Source organism: Myotis daubentonii, chromosome 1 (assembly GCF_963259705.1).
Source record: "Myotis daubentonii chromosome 1, mMyoDau2.1, whole genome shotgun sequence".
NCBI classification, from domain to species: domain Eukaryota; kingdom Metazoa; phylum Chordata; class Mammalia; order Chiroptera; family Vespertilionidae; genus Myotis; species Myotis daubentonii.
In genome coordinates this window covers 227,917,029-227,933,147 of record NC_081840.1, presented here as the reverse complement: position 1 = coordinate 227,933,147, position 16,119 = coordinate 227,917,029, and the positions used below count along the sequence as shown (strand labels likewise).

Genomic DNA, 16,119 nt, shown 5'->3' with positions numbered 1-16,119 from the left:
GATGCTAGGAGAGCAAGATCTTCAAGGCCAGGAAACCAAGTATTAGGTCTGGTGGCCTTGGATCTCTGGATTGCAGAAGTTACCCCAGTTGGTAATATACTTGTTTCTGGGTGCTTATGTGAATGTATCTGTAGCCTGTCAGACATCTCATTCCACATGGGCTGTAGTCATCATCCAACTTCAATGACCTTCCCATAAAATATATGGAAAAGTAAATGATACACTCTTTCTCATTTTGAAACTTACCTACCAAAAATTTATTTTTATCTCACTAGGGGAAAGTGGGAGCTTCAGTGAAGATTTGGACAAAACTGATTTATTAATATCAACCAAACAGAGCAAAAGGGCAGTCAACATTTTTAGAAAACTTAAATATGGCAGTTAAAAAAAAAGATTTAAATTAAGACCTAGGTTAGCAAGTCAAATCATTCCTTAAGCACTCTCTCCGGCTCAACCTTTGTGCAAATTCGCAATGACTAGCTGAATACACATAGCTGGCACTGGAGAATATTTGCTGAATGAGTTCCCTACCCAACACACAATCTGAGAACTATCAACCTGAAACAAAAACAAGGAATAAGATGGTAACAAAGGAATTCTCTAGGAACCATTTCCTCCAGGCCACTTTTATAAAACTTCTATTTCAGCTCTACTAATTTATAATTTATGATTGTTCAAATTGAAGCTATAGTTAATGCTTTTAATTTTATTTTTTGTTTTATTTTGTTGTTTTTTGCGGGCCAACTTTTATTTTTATTGTTTAAAATATTACAAGTAGTAGTACATATGTCTCCTTTTTCCCCCATTGACCTCTCCCCAGCCTCCCCTACCCCCCAGCACATGCTCTCACCCCCACCCCCAGTGTCTGTGTCCACTGGTTATGCTTACCAGTATATGCATGCATACCAGTCATACGGTTGATCTCTTACCCCCCCCCCCCGCCAATTCTCCCCTGTGATCCCACTGTCGTTTGACAGTCTGTTCGATGCTTCTTTGTCTCTGCATCTATTTTAGTTCATCAGTTTATGATGTTCTTTATATTCCACAAATGAGTGAGATCATGTGATATTTATCTTTCTCTGACTGGCTTGTTTCACTTAGCATAATGGTCTCCAGTTCCATACATGCTGTTGCAAACGGTAAGAATTCCTTCTTTTTTACAGCAGCATAGTATTCCATTGTGTATATGTACCAGTTTTCTAATCCACTCAGCTGCTGATGGGCATTTAGGCTGTTTCCAAATTTCAGCTATTATAAATTATGCTGCTATGAACAAAGGGGTGCATATATCCTTTCTGATTGGTGTTTCTGGTTTCTTGTGATATATTCCTAGAAGTAGTATTACTGGATCAAATGGCAGTTCCATTTTTAATTTTTTGAGGAAATGCCATACTGTTTCCCACAGTGGCTGCACCAGTCTGCATTCCCACCAGCAGTGCAAGAGGGTTCCTTTTTCTCTGCATCCTCTCCAGCACTTGTCATTTGCTGATTTTTTGATGATAGCCATTCTGACAGGTATAAGATGGTATCTCAATGTCGTTTTGATTTGCATCTTTCAGATGATTAGTGACTTTGAGCATGTTTTCATGTGTCTCTTGGCTTTCTGAATGTCCTCTTTCAAAAAGTGTCTATTTAGCTCCTTTGCCCATTTTTTTATTGGGTTGTTTGTCTTCCTTTTGTTAAGTTGTATGAGCTCCCTGTAAATGTTGGAGATTAAACCCTTATCGGAGATAACATTGGCAAATATGTTCTCCCATGCAGTGGGCTTTCTTTTTGTGTTGTTGATGGTTTCTTTTGCTGTGAAAAAGCTTTTTATTTTGATGTAGTACCATTTGTTTATTTTCTCCTTAGTTTACATTGCCCTAGGAGTTGTATCGGTAAAGATATTGCTATGACAAATGTCTGCTATTTTGATGCCTATGGCTTCTTCTAAAATTTTTATAGTTTCCCATCTTCTATTTAACTCTTTTATTCATTTTGAGTTTATTTTTGTGTATGGTGTAAGTTGGTAATTTATTTTTCATGTGTCTGTCCAATTTTCCCAACATTTATTGAAGAGACTGACTGTCTTGACTCCGTTTTATGCTCTCGCCTCCTTCGTCAAATATTAAGTGAGCATAATGGCTTCTGTCAATTTCTGGGTTCTCTGTTCTGTTCCATTGGTCTATATGTCTGTTCTTGTTCTAGTACCAGGCAGTTTTGAGAACAGTGGCTTTGTAGTATAGCTTGATATCTGGTATTGTGATCCCTCCAACTTTGTTCTTCTTTCTCAAGGTTGCTACAGCTATTCGGGATCTTTTTGTATTCCAGATGAATTTTTGCAGTTTGTTCTAGGTCTCTGAAGTATGCCTTTGGTATTTTAATGGGGATTGCATGAATTTATAGATTGCTTTGGATAGTACGGACATTTTAATGATCTTGACTCTACCAATCCAAGAACATGGCATATTCTTCCATTTGTTTATGTGTTCCTCTATCTTTTTTTTAACGTCCTGTAATTGTCTGATTATAGGTCCTTTACCTCCTTGGTTAAATTTATTCCTAGGTATCTTAAACTTTTTGTTGCAATGGTAAATGGGATTATTTTTTTCATTTCTCTTTCTGTGAATTTATTATTGGTGTATAAAAAAGCCATGGACTTTGGGTGTTAATTTTGTATCCTGCTACATTGCCAAATTCATTTATTAAGTCTAGTAGTTTTTTGATGGACTCTTTAGGGTTTTCTATGTACAATATCATGTCATCTGTGAATAATGACAATTTTACTTTTTCTTTTCCAATTTGGATGCCTTTCAATATGTCAACATAGTTAATGCTTTTAAAAGCTACTATGCTTAATAATAATAATAATAATATTGAGCACTTTCATTGGATAAGACCACATGCTAAGTGTATTTCATGGAATATCTCGTTTAATCTTTAAACCAATTTTATCAGACAGAAACCATTACCCTTATTTCCAGAAGAGGAAATGGAGGCTTAGAAATATAAAGTAGCTTCTCTGATTGTCACAGTGCTATAAAGGGAAGAAATTGGGCTTGAAAACAAAATCTGTCAAAATCAAATTCCTGTGATCTCAACCACACTCAATACTTCACTTAAAATCTTAATTAGTATAAAGAACACTAATCTCTTAAAGCTTTTCAGAATATAGAATGAAATAAATTCAATAAATTTTCTTTAAACATTATATACTTTTAAGTATCATATACTGAAATAACTTACTAATTACCAATTCTGTCTATATCATTAAAACAAGTCCCTTCCTCTGCTGGCTACTTTATTAACCTACTCTAGTTACTCTTTATATTTAAACATAATAAAACTCAATTTTTTACAAAAATAAACTCATAATTCACCCTTACCTAAGACTATCTTCAATCCTCAGCCCAAATTCCTGAGTTTACTATCCTATCTAATAAAAGACAAAAAGGGTAATTGACCGTACCTTCGCTACGCTTTCCATTGGCTAATCAGGGCGATATGGAAATTAACCGCCAACAAAGATGGCAGCAGGCAGCCACGCAGCTGAAGCGAGCAGGAGGCTTGCTTGCTCCGTGATGGAGGAAGCCAAGGTTCCTCGCCTGCCGCAGCACGGCTCTGAGCTCTGAAAGCAACAGCTCCGAAAGCAACAAAGTTTCAATTATAGAAGCTAAACAAACCCCAGATACCTGCTTTCAGCAGGCCGTGGCCTCAGAGCTGGAGCGAGCAGGATGGCAACAAAGTTTCAATTATAGAAGGAAATAAATCTCAGAATAAAAAAAGAAAGAAAAAAAGGAGAGGCTGGGAGCTTCAGTCGCCGGCCAGCCTGAAAACCTCCCTCAGCCCCTCACCCAGACTGGCCAGGCACCCCAGTTGGGACGCACACCCTGAAGGGGGTGTGACTGGCTGCAAATGTCCCTCAGCCCCTCACCCAGGCTGGCCAGGCACCCCAGTGGAGACCCCCACCCTGAAGGAGGTGTTGGCTAGCTGCAAACAGCCATCAGCCCCTCACCCAGGCTGGCCAGACACCCCAGTGGGGACCTCCACCCTGAAGGGGGTGTGATTAGCTGCAAACAGCCATCAGCCCCTCATCCAGGCTGGCCAGGCACCCAGTGGGGACCCCCACTCTGATCCGGGACACCCTTCAGGGCAAACCAGCCTGCCCCCACCCGTGCACCAGGCCTCTATCCTATATAGTAAAAGGGTAATATGCAAACTGACCCTAACAGCAGAAAGACTGGGAATGACTGGTCACTATGACACAGACTGACTACCAGGGGGCAGACGCTCAATGCAGGAGCTGACCTCTGGTGGTCAGTGCGCTCCCACAGGGGGAGCTCTGCTCAGCCACAAGCCAGGCTGATGGATGCCAGTACAGCGGTGGTGGTGGGAGCCTCCCCTGCCTCCTCAGCAGCGCTAAGGATGTCCAACTGCAGCTTAGGTCTGCTCCCCGCTGGCAAGTGGACATCCCCCAAGGGCTGCCGGGCTGCCAGCTTAGGCCCAATCCCCCGGGGAGCAGTCCTAAGCCAGGAGGTGGTCATCCCCCGAGGGGTCCCAGACTGCAAGAGGGCACAGGCCGGGCTGAGGGAACCTCCCCCACCCCGCGAGTGCACAAATTTTTGTGCACCGGGCCTCTAGTATTTTAATAAAAAGCAAATGATTTTATATCTTTCTAATCATAAGGTCTTACTATGGAACAAATTCACACATGTCTGTGCATGCGCACACACGCGCAAACATACACACCCTGTGTTGAAATTTTCTATCCTTCTACTGAACTTTGGCTAAAAGCTGGCTATTGCTGCCAATATATTCAGGGCCTACACCTATTTATCTTCAACATACGCTTTCTATTAAAGTTGCAAAGAATAGGACACAATGATGAATTTTAAATTGCACATTTAGGCAGAAGATGACTTGTGTTGATAATTGGAATAGTACAGTTTCAAATGTCTTTCCATCATGTTTCTTTCTCTTTGCCTTTAACCAGTAGCTGAAGTCTTTGCTTTTTAATGTAATTTTATGTCCAAAAAAGAAAATGAATGCATATTACCATACAAATGTAACATCAATTTAGAAACACAAATTATAAGTTCTTTCATTACATGATCATATGAAATAATATTCAGGAAAATGTTCATCTATAATCTCTTCATTTTACATATATAACATTCTGTGTGACTGCACACTCTATTATATGATTTCATTCTGAAAGAGAGTATTATAAATACAAGAAAACGGTTAGAGCTAAGCCAAAAGTGAAAAAATTCTTTGACTTTTATGCTATGAAATCTCAAATACTGTGATCATTTTTTTGCATAAATTTATATAACTAGGAATGGCACAACCAAGCACAGTTCAATAGCCTATCTAGTCTGATATCCTGCCTCTGACAGCGACCAAGTCTGTATGCCTCACAGGACAGCATAAACACATAATGTATATAATTATGTACCACTACGCCATTACTCCAGATGGTGGTTAGATGATATCGTGAAAGAAATGAAAACAAATCAGAATCCTTATCCCTTCCCTACTCTACAATTTCCCAAAAGGTGATGGGAAACCTCAAAGCACACATTTTACCATAAAATAAGCCAATGCTTTGGTAACATAGTGACCAAGAAATGATCTCCTAAAATGAAAAGTCCAACGTAGAAATAGAATCTTAGCTCATCAAAACTCATGATTTGTAAAGGGGGATTTCAATGGATTGAAAAGTATCTAATTCACTCAATTATAATTATATACAAAACAGATGAGCTTATTTTACTAAGGCTTTAAAAAACTCTATCTTTTATCCAACCCATACATTTTGTGATATGTAATACTGTTTCCTACAAACAATATAAAATTTGTATTTTTAACTCTTCAGAGAAATGATATTCACACTTGTTTTGTAATGGTTTTAAAATAAGGCTTGGATTTATTACATGTTCATCTAAGTGTGCAGAGCCACAAAATGAAGAAATCTTGGATTAGTCTTTCAGGAAGTGCTATTTCCTAAACAATCACAGACAAAATAAATGCACTCTACTATTAAAGACTTTTGGCAAAGATAATTCTCTTCCTAAGTATACCTGGATATTGATTTAACAATGCTTGTAGTCAGGAAATAGTTTCTGACCTAAGTCTTTCATGGTATAATTTTTATTCATTTTCTCTTTTTCTGTCCTCAAATAAGTTATAAAAGATTAGGTCATATCATAATATTTTATATACTTGAAAATCCTTAGTAAGGACTCCTTTTCCAAGTAACTGCATTGGAGGATGATGAACCAAGTAATAGTCTTGTGCTGCATTGTCTTATAATTTTTATATGCTGTATGTCGTAGCCCAAAAGACAAATCTCAAAAACTACTTACCCATCATTTTTACCAAGCACTACTCTTTCCCCATTATAACACGCTTTCTCAAAAAAATATATATATACTTCTATTTCAGAGCCTAAAAGATTCAGAAAGGAACTTTATGGGAGCAAGAAACAATGCACACAAAATTCCACAAAGACACTGCTTCCTTCCCTAGAATAGGGGATCATTTAATGAAATGTATCTCCCAAAATCTCTGGGGCAGAGAGAAACTGTAGAGCAATATCATAAAATCTGCAGCTGTGTTGCTGTTCTTAATAGGCCGCGCTGTTTCCTTAGACCTCAGGAAGCCAAAACACACAGTCAGAGCAGAACTTACCTTAACAGGAATTGGCCAAAGCAGCACAGCAGTTAAGATAGATCAGCATCAAAACTGTTATTGAAAAGACTGTACACATCTTTAGGAATTTTCTCTTCAAGCAATTTGCTTACTCCAGGAAAGCTGTATCTATTCATGTTTCCAAACACTGGCATTTTTAGAAATAAAAACAATAGGATAGGCAAATAAACTTTACTATATATTGATAAGCATTAATAACTTACTTTTATTGCCCACCAAGGCAATCAGTGGCTGAGTTTCCGACTCCTCGCTCACTTTCTTCACCACAGTATACCAGTCTTCTAAATTCTCGAAGCTTTGATAATTTGTAATGTCATATACCAAGAGGATTCCCTGTCACAAAAGAGTTACAGAATATTTGTAATACACTACTTGAAAATAATATGAATACTAAATAATCTAAGTAATGCTTCAGGTATGCCTAGAATCATGTAAAAATAAAAATGAGGGCTATTCTATATATAAACTTACTTTGACTTAAGCTATTAGCAGACAGATAATACTGAATCTTTTCATTCAAGATGAACCCAAACCAAGTAAAGCAAGCTAAATAATAATTTTATCAAGTTATAAGTGGTTTTCTAGTAAGATATCTGGGATATGCTTGGTAAGTTATAATCTATGTAAGAAAATATGACAGAGGTAGAAAAAAGCTGCAAGGCCTACAATCCTGTCTGTTACTTTCATGAGGTCAAATATTTAAACCTTTCAATAAAAAAAACATCTGCTGCTGCTCTTTTTAAATATTTTTTAAATGGAGATTCCATGACATCCCTTGATAGGCCATTTCAGTGTTTTAACACAATTTTCTTTAAATGAAATAAATCGATTTCCTCTTTTGGTCCTCTGTGCATTTGGAGAACAACATGTGAGTATCCTCCTTGTAATAACCCTTCGTGTACTTGAAGATAGTTAAGAAACTCCTTTACTGTCTCCTTTCCAGAATAAACAAACTCAATTCCCTAAACTTGCCTCAAAGGACCTATTTTCTATCCCTTTAATCATAGTTGTTGGTTCTTCCCAGGACACTCTCCATACAATTTTTTGACATCCTCTTTAAAACGAGCAATGTAAAACTAGATATGATACTGAAATAAGAGCATGAACAAAGCCAAATATAACAGAGGGATTGCTTCCTGCCTCTTATATATCATATTCCTTTTAATATATCCCATTATTTTGTGGGGGAAGGAGAAGTATGTACACACAAAAATAACAGTGCCAGATTCTTGATTCTTATCCAGTTTGTGGTCAAACACTTAATACAAAGCTCTGCATACAATATAAGTCTGGACCCTAATAGCATTTATGTCTCCTTCTTCTTAAGTTATAATCATAAATGTTGACTACTTTTTTTGCACCTATAATATACTAGACATCTCTAGATCTTTTCATTAATCATCAGAACAAGTATGCAAAGCTGGTGTTATTATTCTCATTTTACTAATAAACAGAGGTTAAAATAACCAAGGTCACACAGCTAGTTAAGTAATTGAGCCAGAATTTGAATCAAAGACTGAATAAATATAAAGTTCACTCATTCATTCCACAAACATTTGTCTGCCAACTATATGCCTAGCACTGTGCTGGGTGCTAGGTATATAAATTCCAAACCTCCAGGAACTCACAGTCTTGCATCAAAGCCAAGCACAAAAACAGACAAGTATACCAACACAGGAGTCACGGACAGTGATATCTTGGTAAATATTTACCAATTGGCTCAGGGAATGGTATGGGTGGGGATCGAAGAGTGTAGTTTGTAGCATTTGCCCATTTCTGTGGTGTAAATACTGTGTGGCCATTTTCAAGTTATCAAAGTCACTTCACTGATCACAGAGGGTGGTAGGACATCACTATATAGCACCTCTACCACACAGGTACACTAAACATAAATAATCTCGAAAGCATAGATAATAAAAATATATAGCAAAATAACCCTAGCTGGTTTGGCTCAGTGGATAGAGCATTGGCCTGCAGACTGAAAGGTCCTGGGTTTGATTTTGGTCAAGGGCACATGTCTGGGTTGCAGGCTCGGTCCCCAGTAGGGGGCGTGCAGGAGGCAGCCAATCAATGATTCTCTCTCATCACTGATGTTTCTCTCTCTCTCCCTCTCCCTTCCTTTAAAATCAATAAACATATATTTAAATATATATATACTAGGGACCCGGTGCACGAAATTCGTGCACTGGGTGTGTGGGGCGGGGGAGTGTCCCTCAGCCCAGCCTGCCCCCTCTCACATACTGGGAGCCCTCTGTCAGAGGCATCAGGCCTGGGCTGGGGGCAGAACCAGTGATGGGGGGAAATGAGGGTCTCCTGCTGGGCGGGAGAGCGGGTTGGGGGCGAGTCGCCCTGCCGGCCCGCGTGATCGGGTCCCGGGCGACCACCGGCAATCACGCCCCCAACCCGCTCTCCCAGGTTAAGGGCGTGAGTGCGGGCGGACACTGCAGCCACCCCGCCGGCCCCGCGTGATCGGGTCCCGGGCGACCGCCGCAGCCGCCCTGCCAGCTCGCGTCCGGGTTTGCTGGCTGGATCGGGTCCTGGGCGACCACTGGCACTCACGCTGCCAACCCGCTCTCGCAGGTTGGCGGCTTGAGTGCGGGCGGACGCCGCAGCCGCCCCGCCGGCTCGCATCCAAATCTGCCGGCCAGATCGGGTCCCGGGCGACAGCTGCAGCCGCCCCGCAGGCCCGCGTGATCGGGTCTTAGGAGACCACCGGCACTCACGCCGCAGCCGCCCCGCCAACTCGCGTCGGGGTTTGCCGGCCGGATCGGGTCCCGGGCGACCACCGGCACTCACGCCGCAGCCGCCTCGCCGGCCCGCGTCCGGGTCGTCCCGGGCGACCACTGGCACTCACGCCCCCAACCCACTCTCGCCGGGTTGGCGGCGTGAGTGCGGGCGGACACCGCAGCCACCTCACCGGCCCGCGTCCGGGTCTACCGGCGGGATCAGGTCTCGGGCGACTGCTGGCACTCACACCCCCAACCCGCTCTCTGATGGCGCTGTACCATCCTGCCTGCAATATGCAAATAGCCGCCATCTTTTTTGGCGGTTAACTGCCATCTTAGTTGGCAGTTAATTTGCATATCTCACTGATTAGCCAATGAAAAAGGTATCGGTCGTACGACAATTACCATTTTTCTCTTTTATTAGTATAGGACTAGGGGCCCGGTGCACGAAATTCGTGCACTGGGTGTGTGTGGCGGGGGAGTGTCCCTCAGCCCAGCCTGACCCCTCTCACATACTGGGAGCCCTCAGGCGTTGACCCCCATCACCCTCCAATCGCAGGATCGGCCCCTTGCCCAGGCCTGACGCCTCTGACAGAGGTGTCAGGCCTGGGCAGAGGACCCTCATTTCCCCCCATCACTGGTTCTGCCCCCAGCCCAGGCCTGATGCCTCTGGCCCAGGCATCAGGCCTGGGCAGGGGACCCCCAGACCCCTCCGATTGCTGGCTCTGGCCCTTGCCCAGGCCTGATGCCTCGGCCAGAGGCGTAGACCCCCATCACCCTCCGATCGCCTGATCGGCCCCTTGCCCAGGCCTGACGCCTCCGCCAGAGGTGTCAGGCTTGGACAGGGGACCCCCATCTCCCCCCGATCACTGGCTCTGGCCCCCGCCCAGGCCTGAGGCCACTGGCCCAGGAATCATGCCTGGGCAGGGGAACCCCATCTCCCTCTGATCGCTTGCTCCACCCCCCGCCCAAGCCTGATGCCTCTGACCCAGGCTTCAGGCCTGGGCAAGGGGACCATCATATCCCCCCAATCCCCGGCTCCGCTCCCCACCCAGGCCTGATGCCTCGGCCAGAGGAGTTGACCCTCATCACCCTCTGATCACCAATCACCGGATCGGCCCCTTGACCAGGCCTGAGGCCTCCGGCAGAGGTGTCAGGCCTGGGCAGGGGACCCCCAGCTCCCTGCGGTTGCAGGCTCCGCCCCTGCCCAGGCCTAACGCCTCTGGCCTAGGCGTCTGGCCCGGGCAGCGGGGACCCGCAGCTGCAGCGGCCCCGCGATCGCGGGCTTCGCTTTAGGCCCAGGCAAGGGACCCCTAGCTCCCAGGACTGCCAGCTTCGACCGTGCCCAGCTCCCATCGCTGGCTCCACCCCTACTTCCTGCTATCACTGGCCAAGGCAGCAAAGGCACCTGATTCTCCGATCATGGCTGGGGGGCAGGGCAAAGGCGGCCCCAGGGCCGCCTTTGCCCTGCCCCCCAGCTCTTTGCTCCCCCTTGGGTTTCCGATCACTGTCAGTGGCAGGGGGCTTCTTCCTGCTTTCCCTTTCGCCTGCCTGCATTGTGCCTACATATGCAAATTAACTGCCATCTTGTTGGCAGTTAACTGCCAATCTTAGTTGGCAGTTAGTTTGCATATAGCCCTGATTAGCCAATGAAAAGGGTATCATCGTACGCCAATTACCATTTTTCTCTTTTATTAGTGTTGATATGTGTGTGTGTGTGTATATATATATATATATATATATATATATATATATATAGCAAAATAATTAGTAAGTGAGCATATATTTGCTTCTTATATAATTTGTAAGTTTATATATAATTTTTAACCATAAATGTATTCAACTGGCTCACAAAAATTCCTGAACTTAACAATAACTCTTCCAAACTGGTTCTAGCATACTGCTGTTATGGTCTTCCAGTATCATGCTCTTTTATTAAACTACACTGGCATCCAAGTCACTAATTCTCTCTGAATCTTGGGTTATTTGCCTCTGAAATTAGATAACTGAGTTAAATCCCTTCCAGTTTAAATATTCTATAATTATTATGGAATATCATTTGCCTGATTCATTTTAGTAACTTAGACATCTATTTCTGTCTTCCCAAATGCACTGAAATAATGCCCAACACAGAATTATCCTATATAAAAAAGGCTAATATACAAATTGACCAAATGGCGGAATGACCGGTCACTATGGCATGCACTGACCACCAGGGGGAAGACGCTCAACACAGGAGCTGTCCCTGGTGGTCAGTGTACTCTCACAAGGGGAGCACCACTCAGCCAGAAGCTGGCCGTGGGTGAGCAAAGTGGCAGTGGCAGGAGACAGCCTCAGCAGAACATCCCCTGAGGGCTCCCGGACTGCAAGAGGGAGCAGGCTGAGCTGAGGGACAACCCCTCCCCTCCACCCTCCCAGTGCATGAATGTTGTGCACTGGGCCTCTAGTTTGAAATAATGAGCAGAATCCCACTTTTCTTATTAAGAATAAACCCCAGAACTGACCTCTGAAGAAAGCTAATCTTCAATCTACTAACTCTGCCTCCAGTTGTCATGAGTGATAGCACATGTGGTAAAAGAGCTCTGTCCTGGAAGTCAAATTATTGTTGGGTTGCAGGCCTGGCCCTACTATCTACTGCTTTTGGGCAATGCTTCTATCACCACCTTCATAATACTTGCCATGCCTAAGTGACTAAGTGAAGTAATAAAAAATAGACTTATTTTAAAACTAACACACACAATTGCTGGAAATTATTTTCATTATTCTGAGTGAAAAAGAATCACAGTTTGAAAGCAACTTAAAGGTAGTTTTTACACTCATAAATTGAGCCTTGACCTAGGATGACTCTTAAACCTTAAGATTTGAGGAACCATTCTAATTAATATATGCAAAACTTCATCTCAACATGGGTCAACATTTGAACATGATAGAACACATGCAAATAAAACATGGCTACAATCTCTTAATAATCAGTACTAGACAGAGCTATGTAATAACAATTAAATACCATTGATCTAGACCATGGTTCTATGGCCCACAGGTCAAATACAGTCCACATCCCATATTTTCATTTATTTATTTGTTTTTTAAATATATTTTTATTGATTTCAGAGAGAGATAGAAACATCAATGATGAGAATCACTAATCAGCTGCCTCCTGCACACCCTCCACTGGTGACTGAGCCTGCAACCCAGGCATGTGCCCTTGACTGGAATTGAACCTGGAACCCTTCAGTCTGCAGGCCGTCATTCTATCCACTGAGCCAAACCAGCTAGGGCCCCATATTTTTAAATAAACTTCTAATGAACTATACTCATATTCATTGTTACCAATAACTGCTTTTGCACTACAACCACAAAGTTGAATAGCTGCAGCAGAGACAGTAGGGCCTACAGAATCTAAAATAGTTTCTATCAGGCTCTTTAAGGGAAAGTTTACCAATTCCTGATATAGACCAATATGTCCTGTATTTCCCAGTCAGCGATACCTATATATCTTCCAGGACTCAAGAAAGATAGAAGGATAAGCCTTTTTCATTAAACTAGCTAGCTATCAACTCAAAAATCTATCTGTTCATATACCAATTCTCAACAGCATTCATGTAAAAACTACGATTTTATCTCTGCTGTACCAGTTTTGACCTTCACCTCTATGGTGAAAAATTGAGAAGGGAAAACAAGAAAACCAAAAACACTAAAATACAAAAGAAATTCCAGGCCAGAAGGGTACTATATTAATCAGGTGATCACTTCATTAAGTATATAAATGTCTATCCACTATGTTGTACACCTGAAACTACTGTAATATTGTATATCAACTGTAACTGAAAAGTAATTTTTTAAAAAATAAAGGGGGAAAAAAGAAATTCCAGGGCTTTCGGTTCCACCTCCAACATGTAAAGAGCTTGGAAGTTGTCACATTTGTCCTACTATCAGAAAAGAAAGCTAAACAAACAGAAAATAAACTACTTTTCTTGGATATAACAGAGCTGAGTTTGGCAGGTAATTTCCACCCTGAAATCTGGGAAGAGAAGTAAATTCAGAGAGTCATAAACCAAATCTGCTTACCTAGAACAGAAACCATCAGAGCCAGTAAATGGTAGAAACATTTAAATGATAAATTTGATAAAATGCTGAAGGTTGAGTATGGTCTAGCTTGAAAATTCCTGGGGGAGTGAATTTTATTTCCAAGAAGCCCACCAGATCCTCGTAAAGAATCAAGAAAGATTCCTTCCTGGCTCTGGCATGGGAAGGGAGAAAGTAACCATTGTAAAATATGCACAGAGCATTATCCATAAAAAGAGATATTCTCACCAAGAGAAAAGGCGTAATCAGAGTCTTACCTGACGACATGGAGGAAGGGCAGTTCCTAATTACAGCCCCCTCTATCACCCTGTATCACCTAAGTGGGAAGAGCTAAGAAACACCTGTGAAGGTCACAGCCCAGGGTCACAGGCCACCAAAAGGCCATGACTTAATCATAAGAGTACAGAATATTTCCCCTCCCTCATACTTTACCAAACACCAACACAGCTGCAGTATAATAGTAGTGGATTATAGCTGAAAAAGCTACAAGACACAAACTCCAACTAAGAAAGAATTCTTTAAGACACCCAGAAAAAAAGGAGAGAAAAACTCAAAGACATAGAGGAATTTGATGTCTCCGGCACCTACAGCTTCAGTTAACATTAAATTCAGACTAACTCCTGGCCATGTTAACATAAAACCTCACAATAGAGGCCTATTTGACTGAGTTCTTATTACTCAATACATCATGTCTAGCTTTCAACAAAAAATTAGAACACTAAAAGGCTGTTTGAAAAGAAAAAGCAATCATTAGAATCAAACTCAGATATAATAGAGTTGGAATTATCAGACCAAGAATTTTTGTTTGTTTGTTTTTAAAATATATTTGTATTAATTTCAGAGAGGAGGGGAGAGGGAGAGGGAGAGGGAGAGGGAGAGAGGGAGAGAGGGAGAGAGGGAGAGGGAGAGAGAGAGAGAGAGAGAGAGAGAGAGAGAGAAAGAAAGAAACATCAATAATGAGAGAGAATCACTGATCAGATGCCACCTGCACACCCCCTACTGGGAATCAAGCCTGCAACCCAAGCATGTGCCCTTGACCAGAATGGAACCTGTGACCCTTCAGTCCACATGCAGGCTGACACTCTACCCACTGAGCCAAACCAACTAGGACGTCAGACCAAGGTTAAAATAACTATGATTAATATGTTAAAAATTCTAATAAAAAGGTAAGACAACATAGGTGACTAACATAAGCAAAGAGATGTAAACTCTAAAGAATAAAAAAAAAAAGGGGGGAGCCCTGGCCGAGTGGGATCAGGCCTAAACCGGCAGTCGAACATTCCCCAAGGGGTCCCAGATTGGAGAGGGTGCAGGCCGGGCTGAGGGACACACACCCCCCACTCCCATGCATGAATTCCGTGCACCAGGCCTCTAGTTTAAAGTATAAAAATTGGTATCATAATAAAGCGGTCAATTTTCCAAGAAAACATAACAATCTTTCATGTACATATACCTAATAACAGAGTATCAAAATACATGAGACCAAACTGATAGAACTATAAGAAATTCCAAATCCTCAGATCCAGTAATATAATTGGAGATTTCAACACTCCTTTTTCATTAATTGATACATCAAGCAGAAAACCAGTAACTTGAATGGAACAGCACTAACAATCAGCGTCATCTAATTGACATTTACAGAACAGTTTGTCCAACAACATTAGAATTTACACTCTTCTCAAGTTCACGTGAGACACTCACCAAGACATGCTGAAATAAATGAGTAATCCTATCTAAGAATAGACAAACATGATAATTGACTGTACCTTTGCTACGCCTCCCATTGGCTAATCAGCACGATATGCAAATTAACCACCAACAAAGATGGTGGCTAATCTGCATACTGCAGGCAGGGCAGGACATCATCATCCCGCCTGCCCCACCGCCATCTGGGCCTGCTATTTGCCACCCGGGCCGGGACAGCGCCATCCCGCCTGCCCTGCCACCAACCCGGCCTGCTATCTGCGACCCGGGGCAATGGGCGTCCCGTGTGCGACCCAACCCGGGGAGGCCGGGTGGGGCAGTGAAGACTTGAAGGTGGCTCCAGCCGGAGCGAAGGCCTGGGTCCCAGGTACTGGAGGCAAACCGGTGCCGGCAGCCAGGGGAGGGGAAGGCCTATTGCACGAATCTTTTTGTGCAACAGGCCTCTAGTCGTTAACATAAAATAATAGAACATTTTAATAAAAATTAATATTTTTCTTGAACATTAACTTATCAGACACTGAATAACTACACAAATTAATAAGTGTAACGCAAATAAACCAGTTTTTCTTGTTCTCCAAAAGTGAAATATTTCCTGTTGCGCACACCAAACAAGTCAGTACAAGACTAACGACATGGCAATCGGCTGCTAAAATATTTGCTGCTAGTATTAGTGGAGAGAAATGATGCACCTGAAAGTAAGGCGCATAAGGGAAATGAATGCAATACAATTATTGTAATCAGTCACTAGCAAACATTGTGGTTCATTATTAATAATTATGTATAACAGGATATTGTAAAAATTAAGTTATGAAATTTTTATTAAAACGTTTCTTACATACCATTATATTGGCTGGGCCACAAAAATATTTATTGTGGGCCTTGTCTGACATGCTCGGACTACACTGTGGGC

The 16,119-nt window shown here is 42.4% G+C and overlaps 1 protein-coding gene across 3 annotated transcripts in view; it reads right to left on the bottom strand.

Annotated features, from left to right (window-relative positions):
- RAB28 (RAB28, member RAS oncogene family) overlaps positions 1–16,119 on the bottom strand; it is a 72,749-nt gene that overhangs the window by 39,856 nt on the left and 16,774 nt on the right. For all 3 annotated transcript variants that reach the window (XM_059675631.1, XM_059675641.1, XM_059675623.1), the window contains exon 4: positions 6,897–7,026. In XM_059675631.1, coding sequence (XP_059531614.1) covers positions 6,897–7,026 — 130 coding nt within the window. The remainder of the gene's footprint in view (positions 1–6,896; positions 7,027–16,119) is intronic.